This window comes from Lethenteron reissneri, chromosome 45 (genome assembly GCF_015708825.2).
Source record: "Lethenteron reissneri isolate LAM-NWPU_2019-01 chromosome 45, ASM1570882v1, whole genome shotgun sequence".
Taxonomy (NCBI): Eukaryota; Metazoa; Chordata; class Hyperoartia; order Petromyzontiformes; family Petromyzontidae; genus Lethenteron; species Lethenteron reissneri.
In genome coordinates, this window is record NC_083823.1 from 4,107,651 (window position 1) to 4,131,760 (window position 24,110).

Below are 24,110 nucleotides of genomic sequence, written 5' to 3' on the forward strand. Positions count from 1 at the left end.
GATGGGTGATGATGATGATGGGTGATGATGATGGGTGATGCTTGCGGTTGTAGAGGTGGTAGTAGTAGTTAGTGGTGGTGATGATGATGGGTGATGATGATGATGGGTGACGATGATGATGGGTGATGCTTACGGTTGTAGAGGTGGTGGTAGTAGTTAGTGGTGATGATGATGATGGTGGTTGTTGTGATAATTCCGCTTTGTTTACCCAGGACAACCGCGTGTGTGTGTCTCGCTTACGTCTCGTGAGACTTCCAAGTATTTGGCAGCAGGGGGCGACAGTGGCTTTTCGATTTCAAGCTTTCGTGACTGCAGGAATTCATCTTCTTGGTTCTTTCGGTAAAGTCACGTAGAAGGAAAATAATAAAATAATAAAAAATAAAACATAATTAAATAATTCTCACGACGTTTCGGCCACAACGCAAGCAGCCGTCTTCAGGTGGAGAACAGGTCTGTCGAGAAGGCAGAGTCTGAATGTTCTCCACCTGAAGACGGCTGCTTGCGTTGTGGCCGAAACGTCGTGAGAATTATTTTATTATGTTTTATTTTTATTATTTTATTACTTCCCTTCTACGTGACTTTACCGAAAGAACCAAGAAGAAGAAGAACACTCCTCTACTCTCGACGCGGCTACCTGGCGTGACCACGTGGACATGAAATTGCAGCTGTTGCTCTCTGCATCTAAATAGTTTAGTTGTATTTGTGTGTGTGTGTGTGTATATGTGTCAATCTAGATTTGAAGTTTTCGTGACTGCAGGGATCCATACTCTTTGGTTCTTTCGGTAAAGTCACGTAGGTAGAAAATAAAGTCAATTAAATCACGACGTTTCGATTGCAACACAAGCAATCATCATCAGGTGGGAAAACCACAGCAAGAATTTTTTTTGCAAAAACATTTTTTGCAAGAACATTTTTTGCAAGAACATTTTTTTGCAAGAACATTTTTTGCAAAAACATTTTTTTGCAAGAACATTTTTTTGCAAGAACATTTTTTCTGTGGTTTTCACACCTGATGATGATTGTTTGTGTTGCAATCGAAACGTCGTGATTTAATTCATTTTTATTTTATACCCACGTGACGTTCTGACCACGTGCCCCTACTGGGCATCTGTGAAAAAGAGCTTTACAGCTCATCGGATTCCTCCTGCAGTGTCAATATATATTCTGATTCTGATGATGACATCAATCATAGATGAGAAGAAGATGAATAAGACGAAGATGAAGAATTCTAGATTCGAAGCTTTCGTGACTGCAAGGATTCATACTCTAAGGTTTTTTTCCGGTAAAGTGACGTAGGTAAAAATAAAAAATAATAGAAATAAAAAATTTAATCACGACGTTTCAGAGGCAACAAGTCTCCGTCATCAGGTGGGACCGTCACAGCTAGATTTACTGTCTCAAGTGAGGCAACATTCCAAGAGACAAGCTCTTGGATACAAGTTAAGGGGGGAGGAGGGGGGAGGGGCTTATCTGAATGTGGTAGCCCCCCCCCCCCAACACGTTCCATTCATTGGCTACCACATTCACCTCGCCCCCCCCTAGCTGTGAGCAAACGCCTACAAAGCTGAGCGCGTCGAATACCGTGACCATGGAACTCGTTAATGACGAACCAATTAACAGAGCATCGCATCCTTCGTGTTACCCTCGAGTGCGTGCCGCTAATTAATCAGCTGCTGCTGCTGCTGCACGCGGTGCAGGGATCGACCACGTGGGTCGGTGTGTGCGCTGGGCACGGACTGCGTGCTGAACTTCTTTCGCCCCGTACGTAGCCCAACGTGCTAAATCGGAGCACAAAAAGCGGTTCTAACGACATGAGTTTGTCAATCTAGATGATGATGAATTTAAAGTTGCATATCTCCCAGTGACTTCCGAATATCGGAATGGAAGAACGTTCCAGACGGCCGCAGAAAGCGCAACCTGAAAGCGGCGAGCGATGAAGCGGTGACTACCGCCTTTGTTCGGTTGGCCAGGTGAAAGCCCGCTGATGCTGATGCTGCTACGAGGATGAGCAGAGTTCGCGTGATGATGGTCTATGGTCCTCAACGAGTTCAGCAGCGAGGTGTCGTGACACGCTACGGTGTCGAGATGTCAACTACCACGCCTGATGCAGCAAATCTGGCTGTGACGGTCCCACCTGATGACGGAGACTTGTGTTGCCTCCGAAACGTCGGGATTTTTATTTTTATTTTATTTTACTTTTATTAATTTTAATGTTTTACCTACGTGACTTTACCGAAAAAAACCTAAGAATATGAATCCTTGTAGTCACGAAAGCTTCAAATCGAGAATTCGGGAGGTTGTTGGTTGGACCCCGACGCTGACGCCTGCTGTAGTAGATTTGTAGTTTTGCACGCTCAACTCCGGGTCCTCCGCTTTTGCCCCCTCCACATTTAGAATCGCCGTCACGCGTTTCGAGTATTTGGCTGCTGGACAGCTCCACGTGACGATAGGCCACTTCGTCGAGCAATCATTCGTGATCGCCAGGCTCGCTTCTGCAAAAGAGCTTGTATGTATATAGAGAGCTCAGTCGGAGCCTTACCCTGTTTAACGAAAAAAAAGATAGTCGAGGCTGTTCTCACGCCGCAACATCGCCTCCTCTTGACTGCCTGCTCTGCCGGTTTATCTCGGGGCGTCACGCAACACAGGGCAACGAAAATGGCATTCAAAGCGCAGCACCGCAATTCCTTTGCAAGGTCAATCACCAATGTGGCTGGCGCGAGAAGGGGGGGTCTGCGAGAGGCAAAGTGTGGGTAGCCACATTTTGTGCGGTGCCCCTACTTTGTGCGGTGTCCACACTTTGCCTGGGCCCCCCCCCCCCCACCTTGTGCGGCGCCCCCCACACTTTGCCCGGGCCCCCCCCCCCCCACTTTGTGCGGCGCCCCCCACACTTTGCCCCACCAGCACACGCGGACTCTCGAGGTCACCGGCGAAATGTCACGGTGCTCAACATTGCGAATGTCGTGAGTTCACTCTCTCACACACAACCCCGGTGTGGGTTCACTCTCCAGCACACACAGCCCGCTGTGGGTTCACTCTCCCACACACACAGCCCGCTGTGGGTTCACTCCCCAGCACACACAACCCCGGTGTGGGTTCACTCTCCAGCACACACAACCCCGCTGTGGGTTCACTCTCTCACACACAACCCCGGTGTGGGTTCACTCCCCAGCACACACAACCCCGCTGTGGGTTCACTCTCCCACACACACAGCCCGCTGTGGGTTCACTCTCCAGCACACACAACCCCGGTGTGGGTTCACTCCCCAGCACACACAACCCCGGTGTGGGTTCACTCCCCAGCACACACAACCCGCTGTGGGTTCACTCTCCAGCACACACAACCCCGGTGTGGGTTCACTCTCCAGCACACACAACCCCTGTGTGGGTTCACTCTCCCTCCTGGTGCCGTGTGTAGACATCGCCACTGGGGAGACAAAGGCGTCCGGGTGTGGTGCTTGCCACCCATCCCCTAGGTCAGGGGTCGGCAACCTACGGCTCCGGAGCCGCATGCGGCTCTTTACGGGCTGCTTCTTGACGATATGTACGTATGTACAGTATGTACTCGGATGCATTGCGGCTCTTGAAATACTGAATTTTGTACCGAATTGGAAAGAAATGGCTCTTCTTGTTATTTTGGTTGCCGACCCCTGCCCTAGGTGCTCGCGAACAGCACTTGCCCCTCCAGTCTGTTTAGGCTATACGGGGGATCTTTGTCTTTGCCCCATGCGTGATTCTCCCCGCTAGAGGGCAGTGCCTGGCAAGGCACGCCAGCCCACGCGCCAGTATCTCCTTCCCGCCCAAGATCAATTCAGAATCAATCAGCAATCTTTATTTAGACTGCAGGAGGAATCCGATGTGTCGTGAAGGCTCTTCTGTCAGCAATCGGCGGTGAGTGCCGTGGGGTCCTTTCCGTCGGCAGCCCTGAGTGAGCCATTCGTGTGGACATTCCACATTCGTATGGCAGGGGCAAGGTTGCCCATGCAATGGCTTCCTGTTGATATTTTTTTAAAACAAATTGATGATTGTTTTTATCATGATGATTGTCCAGTACCACCCTCGGCAGATATATTATTGTTGTTATTGTTGTGATTCGCCCCGATGCAGAACTATTAATGTTCCTTTCGTCATGATATTGGAATCAATGACGCCCCATTTCGCGAAGTCCAGCAATGTTTCTTGAAGTCGCGGTCGGATCGGAGATTCGTGTATGCGGCTGAAGGGCCGTGATTTATTTCGATGCTGCCCGATTCCCCGGTGGAGTGGTGGCGCCAGCGGTTAGCAGCACCGCACGCAACGCATCGAACACCCGCCAACCTGAGTTCGATTATCAGCCATGAATCACGTGAGTGGGGAGCGATGACGGAAACGGTCCCTTCACCCCCCCCCCCCGCCCATTCTTCACCAATCTGCACCAATCCCCACTTCTGATGAAAGCTGAACACCTACCCCTGCTAAATGATGTTCTAATAGGGTTTTCCCTTTTTTCTGGCAACAGAACTGACACCTTTTGCAAGGAGTCATGCTTACATTAACCACAATACTTGCAGTCAAATACAAACAAAAAACAATACTCTGATAATTCATGCGTTGTCTTTGAAACTGATTGGCGTCATCTGGTCGAACACCATATGAGACTAGGCTCTAAAGAAAGCTGTCTCTGGTGTGGACCAATCAGTTTCAAAGACAATGCATACATTTTCAGAGTATTGTTTTTTGTTTGCATTTGACTGCAAGTATTGTGGTTAATGTAAGCATGATTCCTTGCAAAAGGTGTCAGTTTTGTTGCCAGAAAAAAGGGGGAAATCCCTATTAGTATATTTTGGTACTGGCCAGGGAGGTCCCATGATGTCAAATGATGTTGGTAAGAAATGCAACAATGAACAATCATTTGCGGAGTTTGGGCTCAGCCGTCGAACAAAGGCGGCGGGGGTCACCGCACCGCGCGGCGCTTCCAGATGCGCTGCTTCCACGGCCGTCTGGAACGCATTTCCTTCCGATGTTAGGAAGCCACTGGGAGCTATGGCACTTTTAAATCATCTTCTAGATGAAGAAATTATTTCTGTAAAACTTATTTTTTTCGTTTGGTTTGTTGTTTTTCCACCCGCACCTACGATTAGCCACGGTTGGCTACGTACGGTGCAAAAGAAGTTCAACGTACACACGTACATACAACAGGGGGTGAGTGGCTGCAGAGTAGACTACACGGTGGACACACGCAGATCCCATTGTTACTCATTCTGTTTAGAGTTTAATGTTCGTTTAAACTTTAACACCGACTGAGAATGCCCCCGCCCCTCCTCCCCTTCTACAAGGATGTGGTGGATTTTGTTTAAACAACCCCATGGACAACATGTATGATGGTACTATGTTGAACTTTTTTCGTACCGTACGTAGCCAACCGTGCTAATCGGAGGTGCGGGGGGGAAGAAAACAAACTAAAGACAACAGTCGATTGATCGCGTCTGATGATGATGGTGATGATGATAGCACACGGGGAGTAGTGTGACCAGCACCACACAGATGCCTCTCGCTCTCCCCAGCGCTGACGTTACGAACATTTCACCAAACACTCGTTGAAGGCTGAATCGACAAAGTGGGAGTGATCAGATCACTTGGCACCACTGACGCGTTATGACGGCTGGGAGTTGAACCCCAGGTCTCCTTTATCGCAGCACCAGAGAAAGGTTCCATGCAGAGTCGTTCATCCAGCAGTAGATTTACAACAGGCCGCACAGTTTGACTGCTGTTTGCCAATGAGACGCGTGGCCTCCACTCTCTGCGGGAGATTTGTTTGACCCCCGAGATGTTTAGCGTCGCATTTTTGTTGTTGCGCGGCTTCTTTTGTTGTTTGGTGCGACACTGGATGCCGTCAGCGCGTTCCGGGGGATACACACGGAGAGAAATGAGCACGAGAAAAGGAGAGAACGAGAGAGCGAACTTCGCCTCCGTCCTTTTTGATCTGGCCACTCAACCAAACTCTGACTCTACCTCCAATTTAACCCCCGCATTTAAAGAGTTCATTTCTTCGAGAATCCATCTGCCCGTGGCAAGTGTGTGTGTCTGGTTTTTTTTGTCCCATCGCCAACTCATCACATCATCATTTCTACTTTCCGCTCCGTGTTGATACATCCTCATCATGGTGCAAACACCACCTTGGTCGAGATTACTATTATCAACAACAACAACTACAACACAAAAACAATTATAATTCGCAGCTATTTGTCAGTCCACTGCGGAATGAAGGCCTCACCTCTGCCCTCCGCGTCGGTCCTAGGGGGTGTTTGATCATACTTCACCGCACCGGTCGGCAATGCAGGCTGCTGAAGGTTCAGACACCGCTCGCAAACTACTTCGTCATCAGCGCCGTCATCAACCATGATCAATCCACTGCTGGATGAAGGCCTCACCTCTGCCCGCCGCGTCGGTCATGGAGGTTGCTTGACCATACCTTCACCGCACCGGTCGGCAGCTCTGGCTGATAAGGGTTCAGACACCGCTCGCAAACTACTTCATCATCATCGTCATCATCGTCAACCTTGATCAATCCACCGCTGGATGAAGGCCGAACCAAGCGGTCGCGCAATGCAACACTCGGCCTAATCTTCCGCACAGCGAGCTGAGCGCTCCCCTCGATTCCACGCGCGGCTCAACAGCGATGCCGCTCATTCGTCGGGGGAGATAAATAAATACCTCGCGAGGTTCGTTTTTGTTTGTTTTGCTCGTACGGACAATATGTCTCTTTCGCTTCCACGCCGCCGACTCACATTGACGCACGTGGTAAGGCGAACGTGGTGAAAAAATCCTAAAAAGTACCATTTAACACGACGACGACGACAACAACAATCATCATACCCTTTCACGAAAAGCACTGCCGTATTGGCTTCTTGTCACGCCCGTGATTTTTACCGGGGGGGGGGGGACCCGAGGGGTGAGAATTATTGCGCTGCCCAGGAAATATTGTCCACAGTTTCGGCCGTGGCCGGCCCATCATCATCACCATCTCGCCTGTGCCGTCCGCAGACGCTTTCGCTGCGACAAAAAAAAAAGAAACCGAGAAAAAAAGTTTCCTTACAAAACCTCCCGTCCCGCCGACCCACGAGGGAATGTTCACGTGAGGAACTCGCCGATGGCAGCGGCCCCGGGATCTGCTGTCGATCTTTGCTCGAACGACGGCGGGACGTGGTGGCGCGAGGTGTCACGCGCACACGAGCGTCGTTTGGGGCGCCACGGTGGCTAGGGAAGAGTCTCCACTGAGACATCCAGAGGGGAGAGAGTCTCGACTGAGACTATTTAAAACTATAAACGTCTCCACTGAGACACCCAGAGGGGAGAGACTCTCTACTAAGACACCCAGATGGGAGAGAGTCTCACTGAGACTATTTAAAACTATAAACGTCTCCACTGAGACACCCAGAGGGGAGAGAGTCTCCACTGAGACACCCAGAGGGGAGAGAGTCTCACTGAGACACCCAGAGGGGAGAGAGTCTCTACTGAGACACCCAGAGGGGAGAGAGTCTCACTGAGTCACCCAGAGGGGAGAGAGTCTCCACTGAGACACCCAGAGGGGAGAGAGTCTCACTGAGACACCCAGAGGGGAGAGAGTCTCACTGAGACACCCAGAGGGGAGAGAGTCTCCACTGAGACACCCAGAGGGGAGAGAGTCTCACTGAGACACCCAGAGGGGAGAGAGTCTCACTGAGACACCCAGAGGGGAGAGAGTCTCTACTGAGACACCCAGAGGGGAGAGAGTCTCACTGAGACACCCAGAGGGGAGAGAGTCTCACTGAGACACCCAGAGGGGAGAGAGTCTCACTGAGACACCCAGAGGGGAGAGAGTCTCACTGAGACACCCAGAGGGGAGAGAGTCTCCACTGAGACACCGAGAGGGGAGAGAGTCTCTACTGAGACACCCAGAGGGGAGAGAGTCTCTACTGAGACACCCAGAGGGGAGAGAGTCTCCACTGAGACACCCAGAGGGGAGAGAGTCTCACTGAGACACCCAGAGGGGAGAGAGTCTCACTGAGACACCCAGAGGGGAGGGAGTCTCTACTGAGACACCCAGAGGGGAGAGAGTCTCACATGACACCCAGAGGGGAGAGAGTCTCACTGAGTCACCCAGAGGGGAGAGAGTCTCCACTGAGTCACCCAGAGGGGAGAGAGTCTCATTGAGACACCCAGAGGGGAGAGAGTCTCTACTGAGACACCCAGAGGGGAGAGAGTCTCATTGAGACACCCAGAGGGGAGAGAGTCTCATTGAGACACCCAGAGGGGAGAGAGTCTCACTGAGACACCCAGAGGGGAGAGAGTCTCTACTGAGACACCCAGAAGGGAGAGAGTCTCATTGAGACACCCAGAGGGGAGAGAGTCTCACTGAGACACCCAGAGGGGAGAGAGTCTTATTGAGACACCCAGAGGGGAGAGAGTCTCATTGAGACACCCAGAGGGGAGAGAGTCTCACTAAGACACCCAGATGGGAGAGAGTCTCACTGAGACTATTTAAAACTATAAACGTCTCCACTGAGACACCCAGAGGGGAGAGAGTCTCCACTGAGTCACCCAGAGGGGAGAGAGTCTCCACTGAGACACCCAGAGGGGAGAGAGTCTCTACTGAGACACCCAGAGGGGAGAGAGTCACTACCGAAACACACAAAGGGGAGAGCACTTCACCTGAACCCACAAGGCAAATCACCACAATTACGAATAACCGACCAACGATGTCACTCATCTCTGAATAACCCAACGGGGCACCATGAGGACGAAGCTCCTCGACACGTTCCCTCGGAGGGTCGAGACCGCGCGCGGAGCACCCACGGATTTTTCTCCGGGTCCTCCGGTTTTCCCCGCCACTTTTAGAATCGACGCCACGCGTTCAGAGTGTTTGGCTGCGATACATTTCCACGCGACGACAACGCCGCTTGCTTGCGCTGTCATTTGTGATGGTCAGGTCGCTTCTGAGAAATAGCTCAGTGGGCCTTAGCTGGTAAAAAAAAATAATTTAAAATAACTTTCTTAGTTTTAAATAGCTATTCACGAATGCGTTGAGGTGTTATGCTTATTGTAACGTACGTGCGGCTGGCAGAGCAAAGTGTCATTTGCAGCGTGTTAAATGGCACGGACATCGACAACCCTCGACAAAGTTGAAGCTCCCTTAATGGACCGCGGTGCTGCCTGCTTGCATTCGGTAACGGTGCCATCTTGGCAGCGACAACACAATTGTCGACATCGTATGAGGGGTGAGTAGCAGAGGTCGCAATCGGGTACCCGATACCCGTACCCTACCCGATACCCGGCTACCCGTACCCGGCCGGGTACGGGTACGGGTACCCGTTTGCGACCCTGGTGCGGCCGGGTACGGGTAGGCCGTGAGTCACTGGTGAGTAGCCGTTTGTCACTCATTTCGGGTAGGGTACGGGTACGGGTAGGGAACGGGTACCCGTACCCGGGCCGGGTACCCGGGCCGGGTACGGGTCGTCGTTTGCGACCCTGGTGCGGCCGGGTACGGGTACGGGTAAGGAATCAAAACCCGTTTGCGACCTCTGGTGAGTAGTGCCCACGGGGGGCGGGGAGGGGGAATATCAGAATCACAGGTCAAAGGTTATAGGTTAAGGTCACGGCTTTTTCGGATTAAATATTTGGCCGCCAGCTCTTCAATCGACAAATAGGGGCGTGGGGGGGGGGGTTGAGGGGCGGGGTGGAGGGGCGGGGGAGGGAAAGAAAAACATTAATTTATTTCAGCCCCAACGTGACGGATTGACCCCACGCCTCTCGCCCAATTGGGAGTCTCCACGCTGACCTTGGCTGTCGCTTCTTATTGGCCCGTTAGTTTATTGGGAGTTTTTATTCGTGGTCAGCAGCGCGTGCTTGTTGTTCGTTGGTGTTGATATTTACGCCGCGCACAGCGGTAGCTCGTAAACAAATCGTAGTGGCGTGGTGGCTCAAGAGGGGAGAGAGTCTTACTGAGACACCCAGAGGGGAGAGAGTCTCACTGAGACACCCAGAGGGGAGAGAGTCTCACTGAGACACCCAGAGGGGAGAGAGACTCACTGAGTCGCCCAGAGGGGAGAGAGTCTCACTGAGTCGCCCAGAGGGGAGAGAGTCTCACTGAGACACCCAGAGGGGAGAGAGTCTCCACTGAGACACCCAGAGGGAAGAGAGTCTCACTGAGACACCCAGAGGGGAGAAAGACTCACTGAGACACCCAGAGGGGAGAGAGTCTCTACTGAGACACCCAGAGGGGAGAGAGACTCACTGAGACACCCAGAGGAGAGAGAGACCCACTGAGTCACCCAGAGGGGAGAGAGACTCACTGAGACACCCAGAGGGGAGAGAGTCTCCACTGAGACACCCAGAGGGGAGAGAGTCTCACTGAGACACCCAGAGGGGAGAGAGTCTCCACTGAGACACCCAGAGGGGAGAGAGTCTCCATTGAGACACCCAGAGGGGAGAGCGCTTCACCTGAACCTGCAATGCAATTCACCACAATTACGAAGAACCGACCAACGTTGTTACTCATCTCCGAATAACGCAACGGGGTGCCATGCGGACAACGCTCCTCGGCACGTTCCCTCGGAGGGTCGAGACCCACGGAGAGTCTCGCACGGAGAGAGTCACGCACGGAGAGTCACGCACGGAGAGTCACGCACGGAGAGTCACGCACGGAGAAAGTCACGCACGGAGAGTCACGCACGGAGAGAGTCACGCACAGAGAGTCACGCACGGAGAGTCACGCACGGAGAAAGTCACGCACGGAGAGTCACCGCACGGAGAGAGTCACGCACGGAGAAAGTCACGCACGGAGAGAGTCACGCACGGAGAGTCACTCACCGGCGTGCTGCTTGCGGACGCGGAGGCCATGCTGAGCGACGCGGAGAGTTTCTCCGACGTCGGTGATGGCGACTGAGAGGCGGGGGACCCCCCCAGGGCCCTACCCACCGTGGGCCCCCCCCAACGCTCACCCGTCCCTCCGGGGCCCCCCACGTCCCCCGCGTCGCCTCCTCCTCCTCCGCCGTCATCGTCTCCCGGCCAGGCGCGCTGGGTCCTGCGAGAGACACGGGGAAGAGACCGCGGCTCTCAGTCGCGACGCGGAGTGAGACGAGGGGTGAGCGCGCCCTGCACGTGCCGCTGGTGTGGGTGCCGGGTGTGCAGGCGGTGCAACTGCGCAAGGGGCTCAGGCGCCAGAGGGGCCCCGAAGAGGAGTTGGGGATAAGAGGACAGCGGGGGGCTCGTTTCAGTCCTTTGGGGCACCGCGGTGGCTAGGAGATGTTCACTGCCTCGCCTGGTATGCAGGAGGTCGTGGGTTCAATCCCGAGGCTGACGATGCCTGCTGTATATTTGGACTTTGCGTGTCTCTCTCATCACCATCACAGTGGCTAGGAGATGTTCATTGCCTCGCCTGGTATACAGGAGGTCGTGGGTTCGATCCTGACCCTGACGATGTCTGCTGTATATTTGGACTTTGTGTATCTCTCTCATCACCATCACGGTGGCTAGGAGATGTTAACTACCTCGCCTGGTGTACAGGAGGTCGTGGATTCGATCCTGACCCTGACGCCTGCTGTATAATTTGAAGTCTGTACATCTCACGTGGGTTTTTATGCGGGTCCGCCAGTTTTTTTTGCCCCCATATTTAAGATCAACATCGCGGGAGAGCGAGCGGGCGGGAGCGTGGAGCGAGAGGATTCAAAGGTCATTTCAAAAGTTCAAAGTTAATTTATTAGGTATGGCCCTGTGAGCCATTCGGCTCTTGAATCGGGTGCAACCGCAACAAACAAAAAACAAAAACATGAACAAGAAAACATCTTAAAGTGACTATGTGCAAACAGAAAATCAAAAAAAAGACAGCAAAATATTTCAGAAGGGAGCTGGAGAGTGGAGCAAAGTGGGAGAGCGAGCGGTAAAGTGGAACGAGTGCGAATGAGTAGGAGAGAGTGTAGCGAGAGAGCGAGCGGAGCGGGAGAAGTCGCGGTTGAGTGTAACGAGTGGGAGAGAGTGGAGCGAGCGGGAGAGAGAGGAGCGAGTAAGAGAGCGAGCGAGCGGGCGGGCGAGGCGGCGATGCCATCGCTCAGGGCGTCTATCGATGCGGTTGTCTTCCGCGCGCTGATGAATGCCGTGGCCACTCACGGCGTGCCCGTCCTTCGCTGCTGCTGCTGCTGCTGCCGCTGCAGCTGTGGACGTCGCCCGCCGCCGTTGTCATTCAGCGAGACGTCGCCGCTCCACCTGGCGCGGAGCGGACAGCTCTTGTTAGCCCCGGCGGGAGGGGGTGGAGGGGGGCAAAGGGCACGGGGGATGCACGCCGCGGTGTCTCGCGTCGCAGGGGAGCGGTGGCGGTGCGTGACGAGAGGATGTAGGCGCAGGCCCTGCAATCGCTGCCGGATTATCGTAGTAGCAACAACAACAACCGTCATACGCCACTAAGTGTCGGTGACGTCAACACGACGCTTATGCCAGGCTATGTGCACCTTGAGGCCAGTAGCACAAGTAGCTGCACGTGCTACAACAACGACAACCGCCATTCGCCACTAAGTGGCGGTAACGTCACAACGACGCTTGTGCCAGGCTATGTGCACCTTGAGGCCAGTAGCACGAGTAGCTTGCACGTGCTACGGGACTCCCGCGGTTTCGAGGGCCCCGCGCTAAATGCCTTCAAGCTATCAATTCCGGTTCAGTGGTTCTGCACTTGCTCTATTGCTATAGTACTATACCGCCTTAAACTTTTATGAACGACCGGGTGTTTAAGGTTAGCGATTTGTCATATTATGTGGCTGCATAGCAAATGAAAAAATACAATTACTTTACTGTGAAAGTAAAAATTTGATGTCTGTTTAATATTTACGTGTTTTATTTTGTTTATTTAGGGCCCCTTTTTAACATCCTGCTAGAGGCCTCGCACGAGCTTAATCTGGCACTGGAGTTAAGGGTCGTCACGTGAACAAAACGTGGCCAGTGCGTCACTCGTACAGCACACCGGTGCGTTGGAGGGTAAAGCAACAACACATTGAACGATCCGAGCACGACGTTTCGCCATTAATTCACCACCAGCATCATCAGGCGTCAGACAAGAGTTGTGGAGAAAATCCTCCCGTTTCCCTCCTTATATAGAGAGGGGGGTTAACATGACGTCATCACCCGTGAGCCAATCGGGTGCGAGAGGATCAAAAGGGGGCGAGGTGGCTTAATGTATGAATACTCTTAGTTCTTTCGGTAAAGTCACGTAGGTAAAAAATGAAATTAAAATTAATAAAAATAAAAACAATAAAATCATTTTTTACCTACGTTACTTTACCGAAAGAACTAAGAGTATGAATCCTTGCAGTCACGAAAGCTTCAAATCTAGAATTAGTGTATGAATGTTAATTGCAATGGGTATCCATTACCGGTTGGGTCATTCTCATGGCAATTAACAGACAGCATGTATGCACACCATTCATGTACACGTGCACACCATGCATGTACACATGTACATCCTGCCGGGTTTTTTTTTTTTGGGGGGGGGGGGGAGGCGGAGGGGGTGCAATATATCTCAGCACCAGCGATGAACTGTGAGCAACATTTGGTGTTCGTAGTCCGACGCGTGTTCGACTCCACGTGCGGCTGTCTCTCGTCGTCGTTTCGTTTTGTTTTGCACGGAAGAAGGGAAGGCCGGTGGAAAGCAACGTGAATATTTTTGGGGGGGAATTGTTGTTGTTTTTTAAAATCTATGTAAAGTTGACACATTTCCCAGCACTGTCTGGAGGAGTGGTGGGTGCGCTTGGAGGGGGGGGGGGGAGATGTTGAGATTTGAGAGTGCTCAGCTGTTCCCGAAAGATCGAGAGCCATTGCCGCAATTGATCGTAAATTGTCCTTAAAAACTCCGAAAAACGCAAACGTATAAAATCCACAACTCACTGCTCGTGCATTTATTTGCGTGTGTGGTTTGCACGCAGCGCTACGAACCCTGCGACCCACCGTTTTATTCACGTTCATCATCGCCGTGACGGCGAATATCTGAAATGGTACTGGGCCGCCCCTACGTCGACTCAGCCTTAAATGAATACCTTGCACGGTGTCTAAACATCAGCACCAGGGATGGCCGGCCTTCATAGGTGCTCGCTAACAGCATTAGCCCCCAACAGTCTGTTACAGGCCACGCGGGGGATCTTTGTCTCCGTTTATATAGAAAGAAATTTTTAAAAACCTAAGTTTATTGTTACGTATGACCCCGGAAAAGCTGGTTGATTGGAAAAAAGTATTGATTCTCGTCGCTATGAAACATGGCGAAGGCGTCAACGTGTATTGACCATGGGCGAACTCTGTGTTTGACCCTGTGGACAATGTCAAACTTTATAATTATATAATTAGACCAATAAAGCCACTCCCGCCCCCCAAAATAAGGACAATTAAAGAAGCATAGCCATTGGCCACAATGGTAGTACGTGTGTCATGTATTGTGGTGAAAAGGGGGGTGTGTTATTGACAGTGTTAATGACATGTTACTTGTGCTGGCGATATTTCTGTAAGGGTCAAACTTGTGTGGGTCGAGTGTTGTCTGTGCGACAGCTGATCGAGGGCATCTGGCAGAAGGAAGGGAGCGATAGCAGCATCATTGTGTTTGTGTGTGCGAGCGTGTGTGTGTGTGTGCTGCTCACTAACAGCACTTGCCCCAACAGTCTGTTACAGGCTACACGGGGAGGCTTAGCGGTAGTGCAGTGGTTCTATTCCCGCTCACGGCCACCACCGGTGACGATTATTTGAACCGGTACTGGGCCTCCCCTAGGTCGACTCAGCCTCAAATGAGTACCTGGTGCGGTGTGTAAACATCGCCACTGGGGAGACACAGGCGGCCGGGCGTGGTGCTGGCCACCCACCTCCTCGTGTTGCCGTGCCAGCTTCCATAGGTGCTGCTCGCTAACAGCACTTGCCCCTGCAGTATGTTAAGGCTACACGGGGGGTCTTTGTCTTTGATTGTGGCTGTTAGAGCGCGAACGAGTGCGTGAACGAGTGCGTGAACGACAGCACAAGAGGATTCGAGGAGTACCGCACGGGCAGGCGTGCGGTACGATCCATCTGTGCGGCGGCTGCTGGGAGGAAGAAGGCGGAGGGTGTCGACGAACTCGGGTGATGCTCGACTCGCGCGGTTGGTCCGTCCGTGCCCGCCTCCTCGCGTCTTCCCGTGCGTCTGATGCTCTCACCTGGACGGCGTGAGTGGGACACGTGGGGGAGGGGGGGAGGGGGGGACAGGGGGTGGGGGGTGAGAGGGGGGGAGGAAGAGCACACAGTCTGAGAGAAGGCCACCACGGGTCACGACAGACGGACAGGCAGGCGGCGATGCAGACAGACACGAGGATGGAGAGACGTGTGGACGTGTTCGCTGTGGTCCGGTGGTTCTTAACCCGCGGTGCGCGTACCCCCCAGGGAGGGGGGGTGGTGGGAGATGCCCCTTGCTGAGAACCCGAAGGGGTGCAAGGCTGAAAGGTCAAGAGCCACTCGGTTGTTGATGGAATTGGCCAAACACCAATGCAGGATCCTTCCTTCCGACATCAGGGAGCCACTGTGTGCGACGCACATTTGAATGTAGATTGAACACGAATTACTTTAGAACTGCTTGCTGTGTATATAGTTCGTTGTTCACCCCCCAGAACCTCTGATTAAGCGTCGTTGGCTACGTACGGCGCGAAAGAAGTTCAACGTAGGTACATAAAATCCCTCCTTAGCTGGAGTCTTCAGACGACTCAGTGAGGCTTTCCAGGATATATATATAAACATCTATCGTTTATATATATATTTCTTTTATCATGATTAAGCAAAATTGTGATCCAGGAAGGCTCGTAGGCTATCGGACTGATAATTGTGTTTCTCCGTGTTGGCAAAACAGACCTCTCTGTCTTTGTTGTTATTATTGTTGTTGTTGTTATATTGTCCACGATAAGAAAATTGCTCCGACGTTAAATTTGCTGGCCTACATAGGCAGCCATCATCTCGCGTTAATGTGTAGCGCGCCGCTAAGTTATAGTCCAGCATAAAAGCCACAGCAGCGATCGAGATTTCGTAATTAAATCCAATATTTATGGCATTTAAGTATCAAAGTATTTTATTAACTTTGGACCAACGGAATGTAATTCTTCTGGCGGAGACAAGGGGGGGAGAATGCGCGGTCCCTATATTGCTGTTTACAAAATATACTTATTGGAATTTTTGGTTTGCGGTTATTATTTCGCTGATATCATGAACTTTGATTTGCTTATTTTTGGCTGAAAAAAACGACCCGAACAAAAGGCGATAAATGTGTTCCACGACGAAGCTGACAATAATTATATCACGTGGGTGATTTTGGTGGCTTGGCTTGCATAGCCAAAACAAGTGGCAATGTGCTCTCACATGCCAAAGACAAAGATCCCCCGTATAGCCTTATCAGACTGTTGGGGCAAGTGCTGTTAGCGAGCAGCATCCTTTGACGGCCGAAACGGCACACGAGGGAATGGGTGGCCAACACCACGCCCGGCCGCCTTTGTCTCCCTAGTGGCGATGTTTACGCACCGCACCAGGTACTCATTTGAAACTGAGTCAGATCTTAGGACCGGTTCAGATAATCGTCGCTGGTGGTGTTGGCCGTGAGCGGGAATCGAACCCGGGTCGCCAGGTTCGTAGCGTAGCACGCTAACCGCTACACTACCGCTCCCCACTCTTACACACACACACTCTAACACATACGCACACACTCACACACTCTCTCACACACTCTCTAACACATACGCACAATCTCACACACTCTCTCACACACACACTAACACATACGCACACTCTCACACACTCTCACACACACACTAACACATACGCACGCTCTTACATACTCTCTTACACACACTCTAACACATACGCACAATCTCACACACTCTCTCACACACACTCTAACACATACGCACACACTCACACACCCTCTCACACACACTCTAACACATACGCACACTCTCACACACTCTCACACACACACACTAACACATACGCACGCTCTCACACACTCTCTCACACACACTCTAACACATACGCACACTCTCACACACTCTAACACATACGCACACACTCACACACTCACACGTACGCACGCGTGTGTGTCTGGATGCCGCCGACCCTGACGCCTGTTGTAAATTTGAAATTTGCATGTCTCTCTCTCTCCCCGTGGTCGCGTGGATTTTCCTCCGTGTTTTCTCTCCACATTTAGAATCAACATCACGCGTTTAATTGGGCTGCTGATATAAATGTCCACGTGATAAGCCCACTTCGTTGAGGTATCATTTATGGTGGCCAGGTCGCTCCTGCAATATAGCCACACAGGTAAGATAGAGAGACGCGAACCCACGACTTCCCGTATACCAGGCGAGGTAGTTAACACCTCCTAGCCACAGCGCTAAGGGCAAGGCTATCTGTATGCATCGTCGGTTGTTGTCCTTGCACTAAAACTCAGGCAAACTTGGGAACAAGTTTTAGAACTTAATTATAGACAAAGTGATCGGGTGAAAATAAAAAATAAAACGTTGCTTCACGTTTCGCGCGAGATCTGTATTTATTACCTGGTGAGGACATTAACACAGGGCACGTTTTCTCGTTCGTAATTTGGGCAAAGTTGTAAATTCCTTTTTTTTACAGCCGGCACGTACAACAGCGCCTGTCAATCCGCTGACACAATGTCGTGTGTGTGTGTGAAAAACAATGCCAGACTAAAGTTTTTAATACTCACGGAGTGGGGAGCGGTGGTGTAGCGGTTAGCGCTACGAACCCCGCGACACGAGTTCGATTCCCGCTCGCGGCCAACACCGATTATCCGAACTGGTTATGGGCCTCCCTTAGGTCGACTCAGCCTCAAATGAGAACCTGGTGCTGTGTATTTTAAGTTTGCGTGTCTCCGTCTCTCTCTTTTACCGTTGTCGCCTTGGATTTTTTTTTTATCCGGGTCCTCCGGTTTTGCCCTCCACGTTTAAAAACACGCATTGAGATTATTGAGATAATTTTGGTGCTATACGTGTCCAAATGACGGGCCACTTTGTTGAGCTATCGCTTGTGGCCAGATCGCTTCTGAAAAATAAGTTCATACCTCAGTGGGGCTTTGCTTGGTCGGATGAGGATTAAATTTCGAATTAAAGCTTTCGTGACTGCAGGGATTCATCTTCTTGGTTCTTTCGGTAAAGTCACGTAGAAGGGAAATAATAAAATAATAAAAATAAAACATAATAAAATAAAATAAATATTTTATGATATTATATTATTTAATTGTTTTATATTTTTTAATTGTATTATTTCCCTTCTACGTGACTTTACCGAAAGATTTCGATTTAAAGCTTTCGTGACTGCAGGGATTCATCTTCTTGGTTCTTTCGGTAAAGTCACGTAGAAGGGAAATAATAAAATAATAAAAATAAAACATAATAAAATAAAATAAATATTTTATGATATTATATTATTTAATTGTTTTATATTTTTTAATTGTATTATTTCCCTTCTACGTGACTTTACCGAAAGATTTCGATTTAAAGCTTTCGTGACTGCAGAGATTCATCTTCTTGGTTTTTTCGGTAAAGACACGTAGAAGGGAAGTAATAAAATAATAAAAATAAAACATAATAAAATAATTCTCACGACGTCTGCTTGCGTTGTAGCCGAAACGTCGTGAGAATTATTTTATTATGTTTTATTTTTATTATTTTATTATTTCCCTTCTACGTGACTTTACCGAAAGAACCAAGAAGAGGATGAGGATTGTCTAGTTCTATTTGTATGTGTCTGGGTGATTTTTTTTTACCTTTCTTGTACTGTGCACTCCTGTCCTGTTTCTGTACTGTTTGTTGTTGTGACGTCCTCACCCCGTGCCCCTACTGGACATCTGTGAAAAAGAGCTTCATAGCTCATCGGATTCCTCCAGTGTGAATAAAGATTCTGATTCTGAGAGGGTTTCAGCAGAGAGAGAGAGGTCGTGTCGGCATGCTGTTCCTACTCCTCCTCCGTCGAAGGAGTGCACGACTGAAGTTGTTTCGTCCAGAGTCGGGGTTGCACGACCCATGGGTTTAGTTTGTGATGGACCGCAGTTGCGAGCGGCGGGGGGGGGGCACGTGGCGGGATGGTGGCTGGCGAGGACGATGATGACGACGACGATGATGAATGCTGGATGTCGGGCACCGGGGAACACTCCTGAGTAGAGCAAAAAAAAAAACCGGAGTCGAGGGTGGAGGAAGGAAGAGGAAAGACCTCGGGGCATTGGGGCGGTGGGGAACTCTCCATCAGTCTTCCAAACGGAGGTCACGTCTGCGCCAAGCGCGTCATGTCTGATTAATAAATCCCGTGGGGGGAGGGGTGGAGGGGGCACCAACCCCCCCACCCACCCAGCCACCCACTCGTACCACACCCACCCAGCCACCCACTCATACCACATCCAGCCACCCACTCATACCCCCCACCCAGCTACCCACCCAGCCACCCACTCGTACCACACCCACCCAGCCACCCACTCATACCACATCCAGCCACCCACTCATACCCCCCACCCAGCTACCCACCCAGCCACCCACTCGTACCACACCCACCCAGCCACCCACTCATACCACATCCAGCCACCCACTCATACCCCCCACCCAGCTACCCACCCAGCCACCCACTCGTACCACACCCACCCAGCCACCCACTCGTACCACACCTACCCAGCCACCCACCCAGCCACCCACTCGTACCACACCTACCCAGCCACCCACTCGTACCACACCTACCCAGCCACCCACCCAGCCACCCACTCGTACCACACCTACCCAGCCACCCACTCGTACCACACCTACCCAGCCACCCACCCAGCCACCCACTCGTACCACACCTACCCAGCCACCCACCCAGCCACCCACTCGTACCACACCTACCCAGCCACCCACTCGTACCACACCTACCCAGCTACCCACTCGTACCACACCTACCCAGCTACCCACCCAGCCACCCACTCGTACCACACCTACCCAGCCACCCACTCGTACCACACCTACCCAGCCACCCACCCAGCCACCCACTCGTACCACACCTACCCAGCCACCCACTCGTACCACACCTACCCAGCCACCCACTCGTACCACACCTACCCAGCCACCCACCCAGCCACCCACTCGTACCACACCTACCCAGCCACCCACTCGTACCACTCCCACCCAGCTACCCACCCACCCAGCCACCCACCCAGCCACCCACTCATACCACATCCACCCACCCACTCGTACCACATCCACCCAGCCACCCATCCAGCCACCCACTCAGCCACCCACCCACCCAGCCACCTACTCATACCACACCCACCCACCCACTCGTACCACACCCACCCAGCCAGCCACCTACCCAACCACCCACTCATACCCCACCCACCCAGCCACCCAGCCACTCACCCAACTACCCACTCATACCCCAGCCACCCACCCACGCTCCACGCCATGGCAGCAGCAGCAGCAATCGCTGCCTTCTCTAGAGTTGTCATAGCACAAGCAGCAGCAGCAGCAACATTCACCTAGACCAGGGGTCGGCAACCTACGGCTCCGGAGCCGCATGCGGCTCTTTACGGGCTGCTTCTTGACGATGAGTACGTATGTACTCAGATGCATTGCGGCTCTTGAAATACTGAATTTTGTACCGAATTGGAAAGAAATGGCTCTTCTTGTTATTTTGGTTGCCGACCCCTGACCTAGACAGCAGCGGCGTTAGCAACGATAGGTGTTCGATCGGCAACAGTAAGAGCAGTAGCAGCAGCAGCTGATACCACAGCAGCGGTAGTAGCAGTAGCAGCAGCATCGGCGGTAGTAGCAGTAGTAGTAACAACAGTAGCAGCAGAAGTAACAGAAGCAGCATCCGAGTCTCAGCAGCAGCAGCAGTACGCAGAACTTCTTTCGCACCGTACGTAGCCAACCGCGCTAATTGGAGTTGTGGGGGAATCACAACAAACTGAACACCAACCACGCAGTTTTAAAGACACGAGCAGCATTTTAACATGTTCTCTATCTTATTCTGGTATCCTGTCTTGTACTATGTTGTTGATGTCACTTGTCAATCACTGCCTCCCCTTTACTGGACAATCTGTGATAAAGAACTTAGTAGCTCATCAGATTCCTCTTCCTCCTCCTCCAGTTATCTTATTTAGGATTTTAGAAAGCGCTTTTATCGCTTTTATCAAAGCGCTTTGCAAGAATTATAAGTGGTACATTAGCATCGGCTGGTTGGAAAATGTGGTGGGGTTTGAGTGTTGGGGGAGGGGAAGGGGGGGGTGGTGAGGAAGGGTGATGACTGGGAGAGAGAGGGAGGTGAGGTGAGGAAGGGGGAGGGGGGGTGGTGAGGAAGGGAAGGGGGGTGAGGAATGGTGATGAGAGGGAGAGAGAGGGAGGCGAGGGGAGGAAGGGGGAGGGGGGTGAGAAAAGGGGGGGGGGGTGAAGGCGTTAAAGACGAGGGCAGGAGGGAGTCGAGGGATACGGTCGTGAAAAAAACATTTTCATCTTCTCGATTGGGTCAGAGGCCCCCCCCCCCCCCCCCCCGAGATCTGTGTAACTCCTCGCCCCCACCGAACCGGTGACACCTCGAACAGAGTTCACGAGCAAGAGGGGAGTTTAGCCCAACACGGATCCCTAAGCCCCAGCCTACAATTCATCCCGTCGCTTCACTGCCTTCCCTTAATATAATTTTAGTTTTACAGAAAACAATAAAAAAAAAAGATCGGGAAATCTTGTTTGTAACGTTTTTTCTTTTTTTTTTAAACACACGAACGCATGCTAAACGACGCGCTGTTAAATCGTTCAGTCTCATTTTACAGGCTGCTACACCCCGACACTTCGATGCAATACGTTACTTTATTATTATTATGATTCTTCTTCTTCTATTTGAAGCCGTTTTACACACCCATTTGAGGCTGAGTCGACCTTGGGGAGGGTCCGATTCCGATCATCGTCACTGGAGTGGGCCGTGAGCGGAGAATCGAACCCGGGCCGCGCCCGATTCGTAGCCCAGCAGAGTGGTAAGAGGCCATCCACTGAGTGAGTCCTCAACAATCTGTCAGAACTTGACACCTACCTCCCTGTACGCACGCGGACTTTTACACCCCCCCCCCCCACCTGCGTACGTACGCCTGACGCACCCCCCCCCCGCCCCGAATCATATAGAACGGCCGATGTTTAATCCACGCAGAAACGATCAAGGATTAATCATTTTAACGTGTTTAAGCAAACAGATTGTCCACCGCCCGACTATCTAACTCATTTGAAGGCCAACGTAGACAAATTATTATCGAGGCTTCACCCCCCCCCCCCCGTTTCCTATGCGTACGCACATTGTCAGTAGACCCCCCCCCCATACGCAAGCTACGTATTCCTCCCCCCTCCACGCGTACGTGCTGAATGGATGGCCCCTAACCCGCTGCACTAGCGGCTCAACAACACCTCCACAACAATAACAACAACAATAACAACAACAACAACATTCACACATCCCATAGCCGGGAAACGTTCACGCGCAACGCAAAATAAATAAATATAAAAACGCTCCACCAATCTTTGGCATATGAGGTCCCCCCCCACCAACCCCCCCCACCACCACCAACAACAAGAACAACCCCCGCCGCTTTAAGAGTCTCTCTCTCTGGGAACCGCTCGCCCAGAGCAACGTAGCGCTACGGGATGGATAGGGAGCGCCGCTGTCGTCGCTGCTGCCGCTCTCACCCCCCTCCCTCTCCATCCCCACCACCCCCTCCCCACCACCACCTCCCCACCACCCCCTCCCCACCACCCCCTCCCCACCACCCCCTCCCCACTACCCCCTCCCCACCACCACCTCCCCACCACCACCTCCCCACTACCCCCTCCCACCACCCCCTCCCCACCACCACCTCCCCACTACCCCCTCCCACCACCACCTCCCCACCACCCCCTCCCCACCACCCCCTCCCCACCACCACCGCCCCACCACCCCCTCCCCACCACCACCTCCCCACCACCCCCTCCCCACCACCCCCTCCCCATCACCACCGCCCCACCACCACCTCCCCACCACCACCTTCCCACCACCACCTCCCACCACCACCTCACCACTCCCTCCCCACCACCCCCTCCCCACCACCCCCTCCCCACCACCCCCTCCCCACCACCACCTCCCCACCACCTCCCCACCACCCCCTCCCCACCACCACCTCCCCACTACCCCCTCCCACCACCCCCTCCCCACCACCCCCTCCCCACCACCCCCTCCCCACCACCCCCTCCCCACCACCACCTCCCCACCACCCCCTCCCCACCACCCCCTCCCCACCACCACCTCCCCACCCCCTCCCCACCACCCCCTCCCCACCACCCCCTCCCCCACCACCCCCTCCCACCACCACCTCCCCACCCCCTCCCCACCGGTCCTTGAGAGCGCGTTTCGTCTCGGGGCTGAACGGGGCATGCGCTGCAGAATTTACTGCATATTGCCTTCAGAGCAAGGTCTGTTTTAGCAGCATAAACAAAGTCGAACTTTTCCCCCCTCCCTCCTCTCCCGCCGCACATTTTTCTCCCTGAATGTCCGCGGAATTCGTACCCTCGCACTCCGTGCGTCTCTCTCACTCGTTCCATCTGCGTCTCTCTCTCTCACTCGTCCCTTTGTTTCAGTGTGAGTCTCTCCGTCCCAGAGTCAATCTGTTGTCTTATCAGTGAGCAACCTCTCCACTAAGCCCCTCTCTATCTCTCTACCTCTCTATCTCTCTCTCTTGCTCCGACTCTCTTCTCTATTCCCCCGTGTCTCCCTCTCTCATCGGCTCTCTCGCTCTCTCTCGCTCTCTCGCTCTCTATCGCTCTCCTGTCCCCCTTAACGTTGATGCGTCTGTCTGCTTGTATACACAGACAGACAGATACAGAGAGGGAGTGTCGGCCTTTAAGGAGCAGTGGGCGATGGAGGAGGCCGTGTGCTCGGTGGCAGATGACGGGGAGCTCTGCATGCAGTTATGAGCTACCCGTCAGAGGCCGTCAGACTGCGAGAAGGGCTGCGTGCAGAACGAGAGAGTGAGCGAGAGAGTGAGCGAGAGAGTGAGCGAGAGAGTGAGCGAGAGAGTGGGGGTTTGCATAAAGCAAAGTTATTATTTTTAAAAAAAATTACGAAATGATGAA

At 52.4% G+C, this 24,110-nt stretch overlaps 1 protein-coding gene across 1 annotated transcript in view; it reads right to left on the reverse strand.

The window, feature by feature from the left end:
* The window catches only part of LOC133353777 (schwannomin-interacting protein 1-like), a 180,419-nt gene that overhangs the window by 128,919 nt on the left and 27,390 nt on the right, over positions 1-24,110 (reverse strand). The window contains exons 2-4 of the mRNA XM_061570157.1: positions 15,014-15,167; positions 12,121-12,216; positions 10,825-11,038 (exon numbers count right to left, since the gene is read on the reverse strand). Coding sequence (XP_061426141.1) covers positions 10,825-11,038; positions 12,121-12,216; positions 15,014-15,042 — 339 coding nt within the window. The 5' untranslated portion in view covers positions 15,043-15,167. The remainder of the gene's footprint in view (positions 1-10,824; positions 11,039-12,120; positions 12,217-15,013; positions 15,168-24,110) is intronic.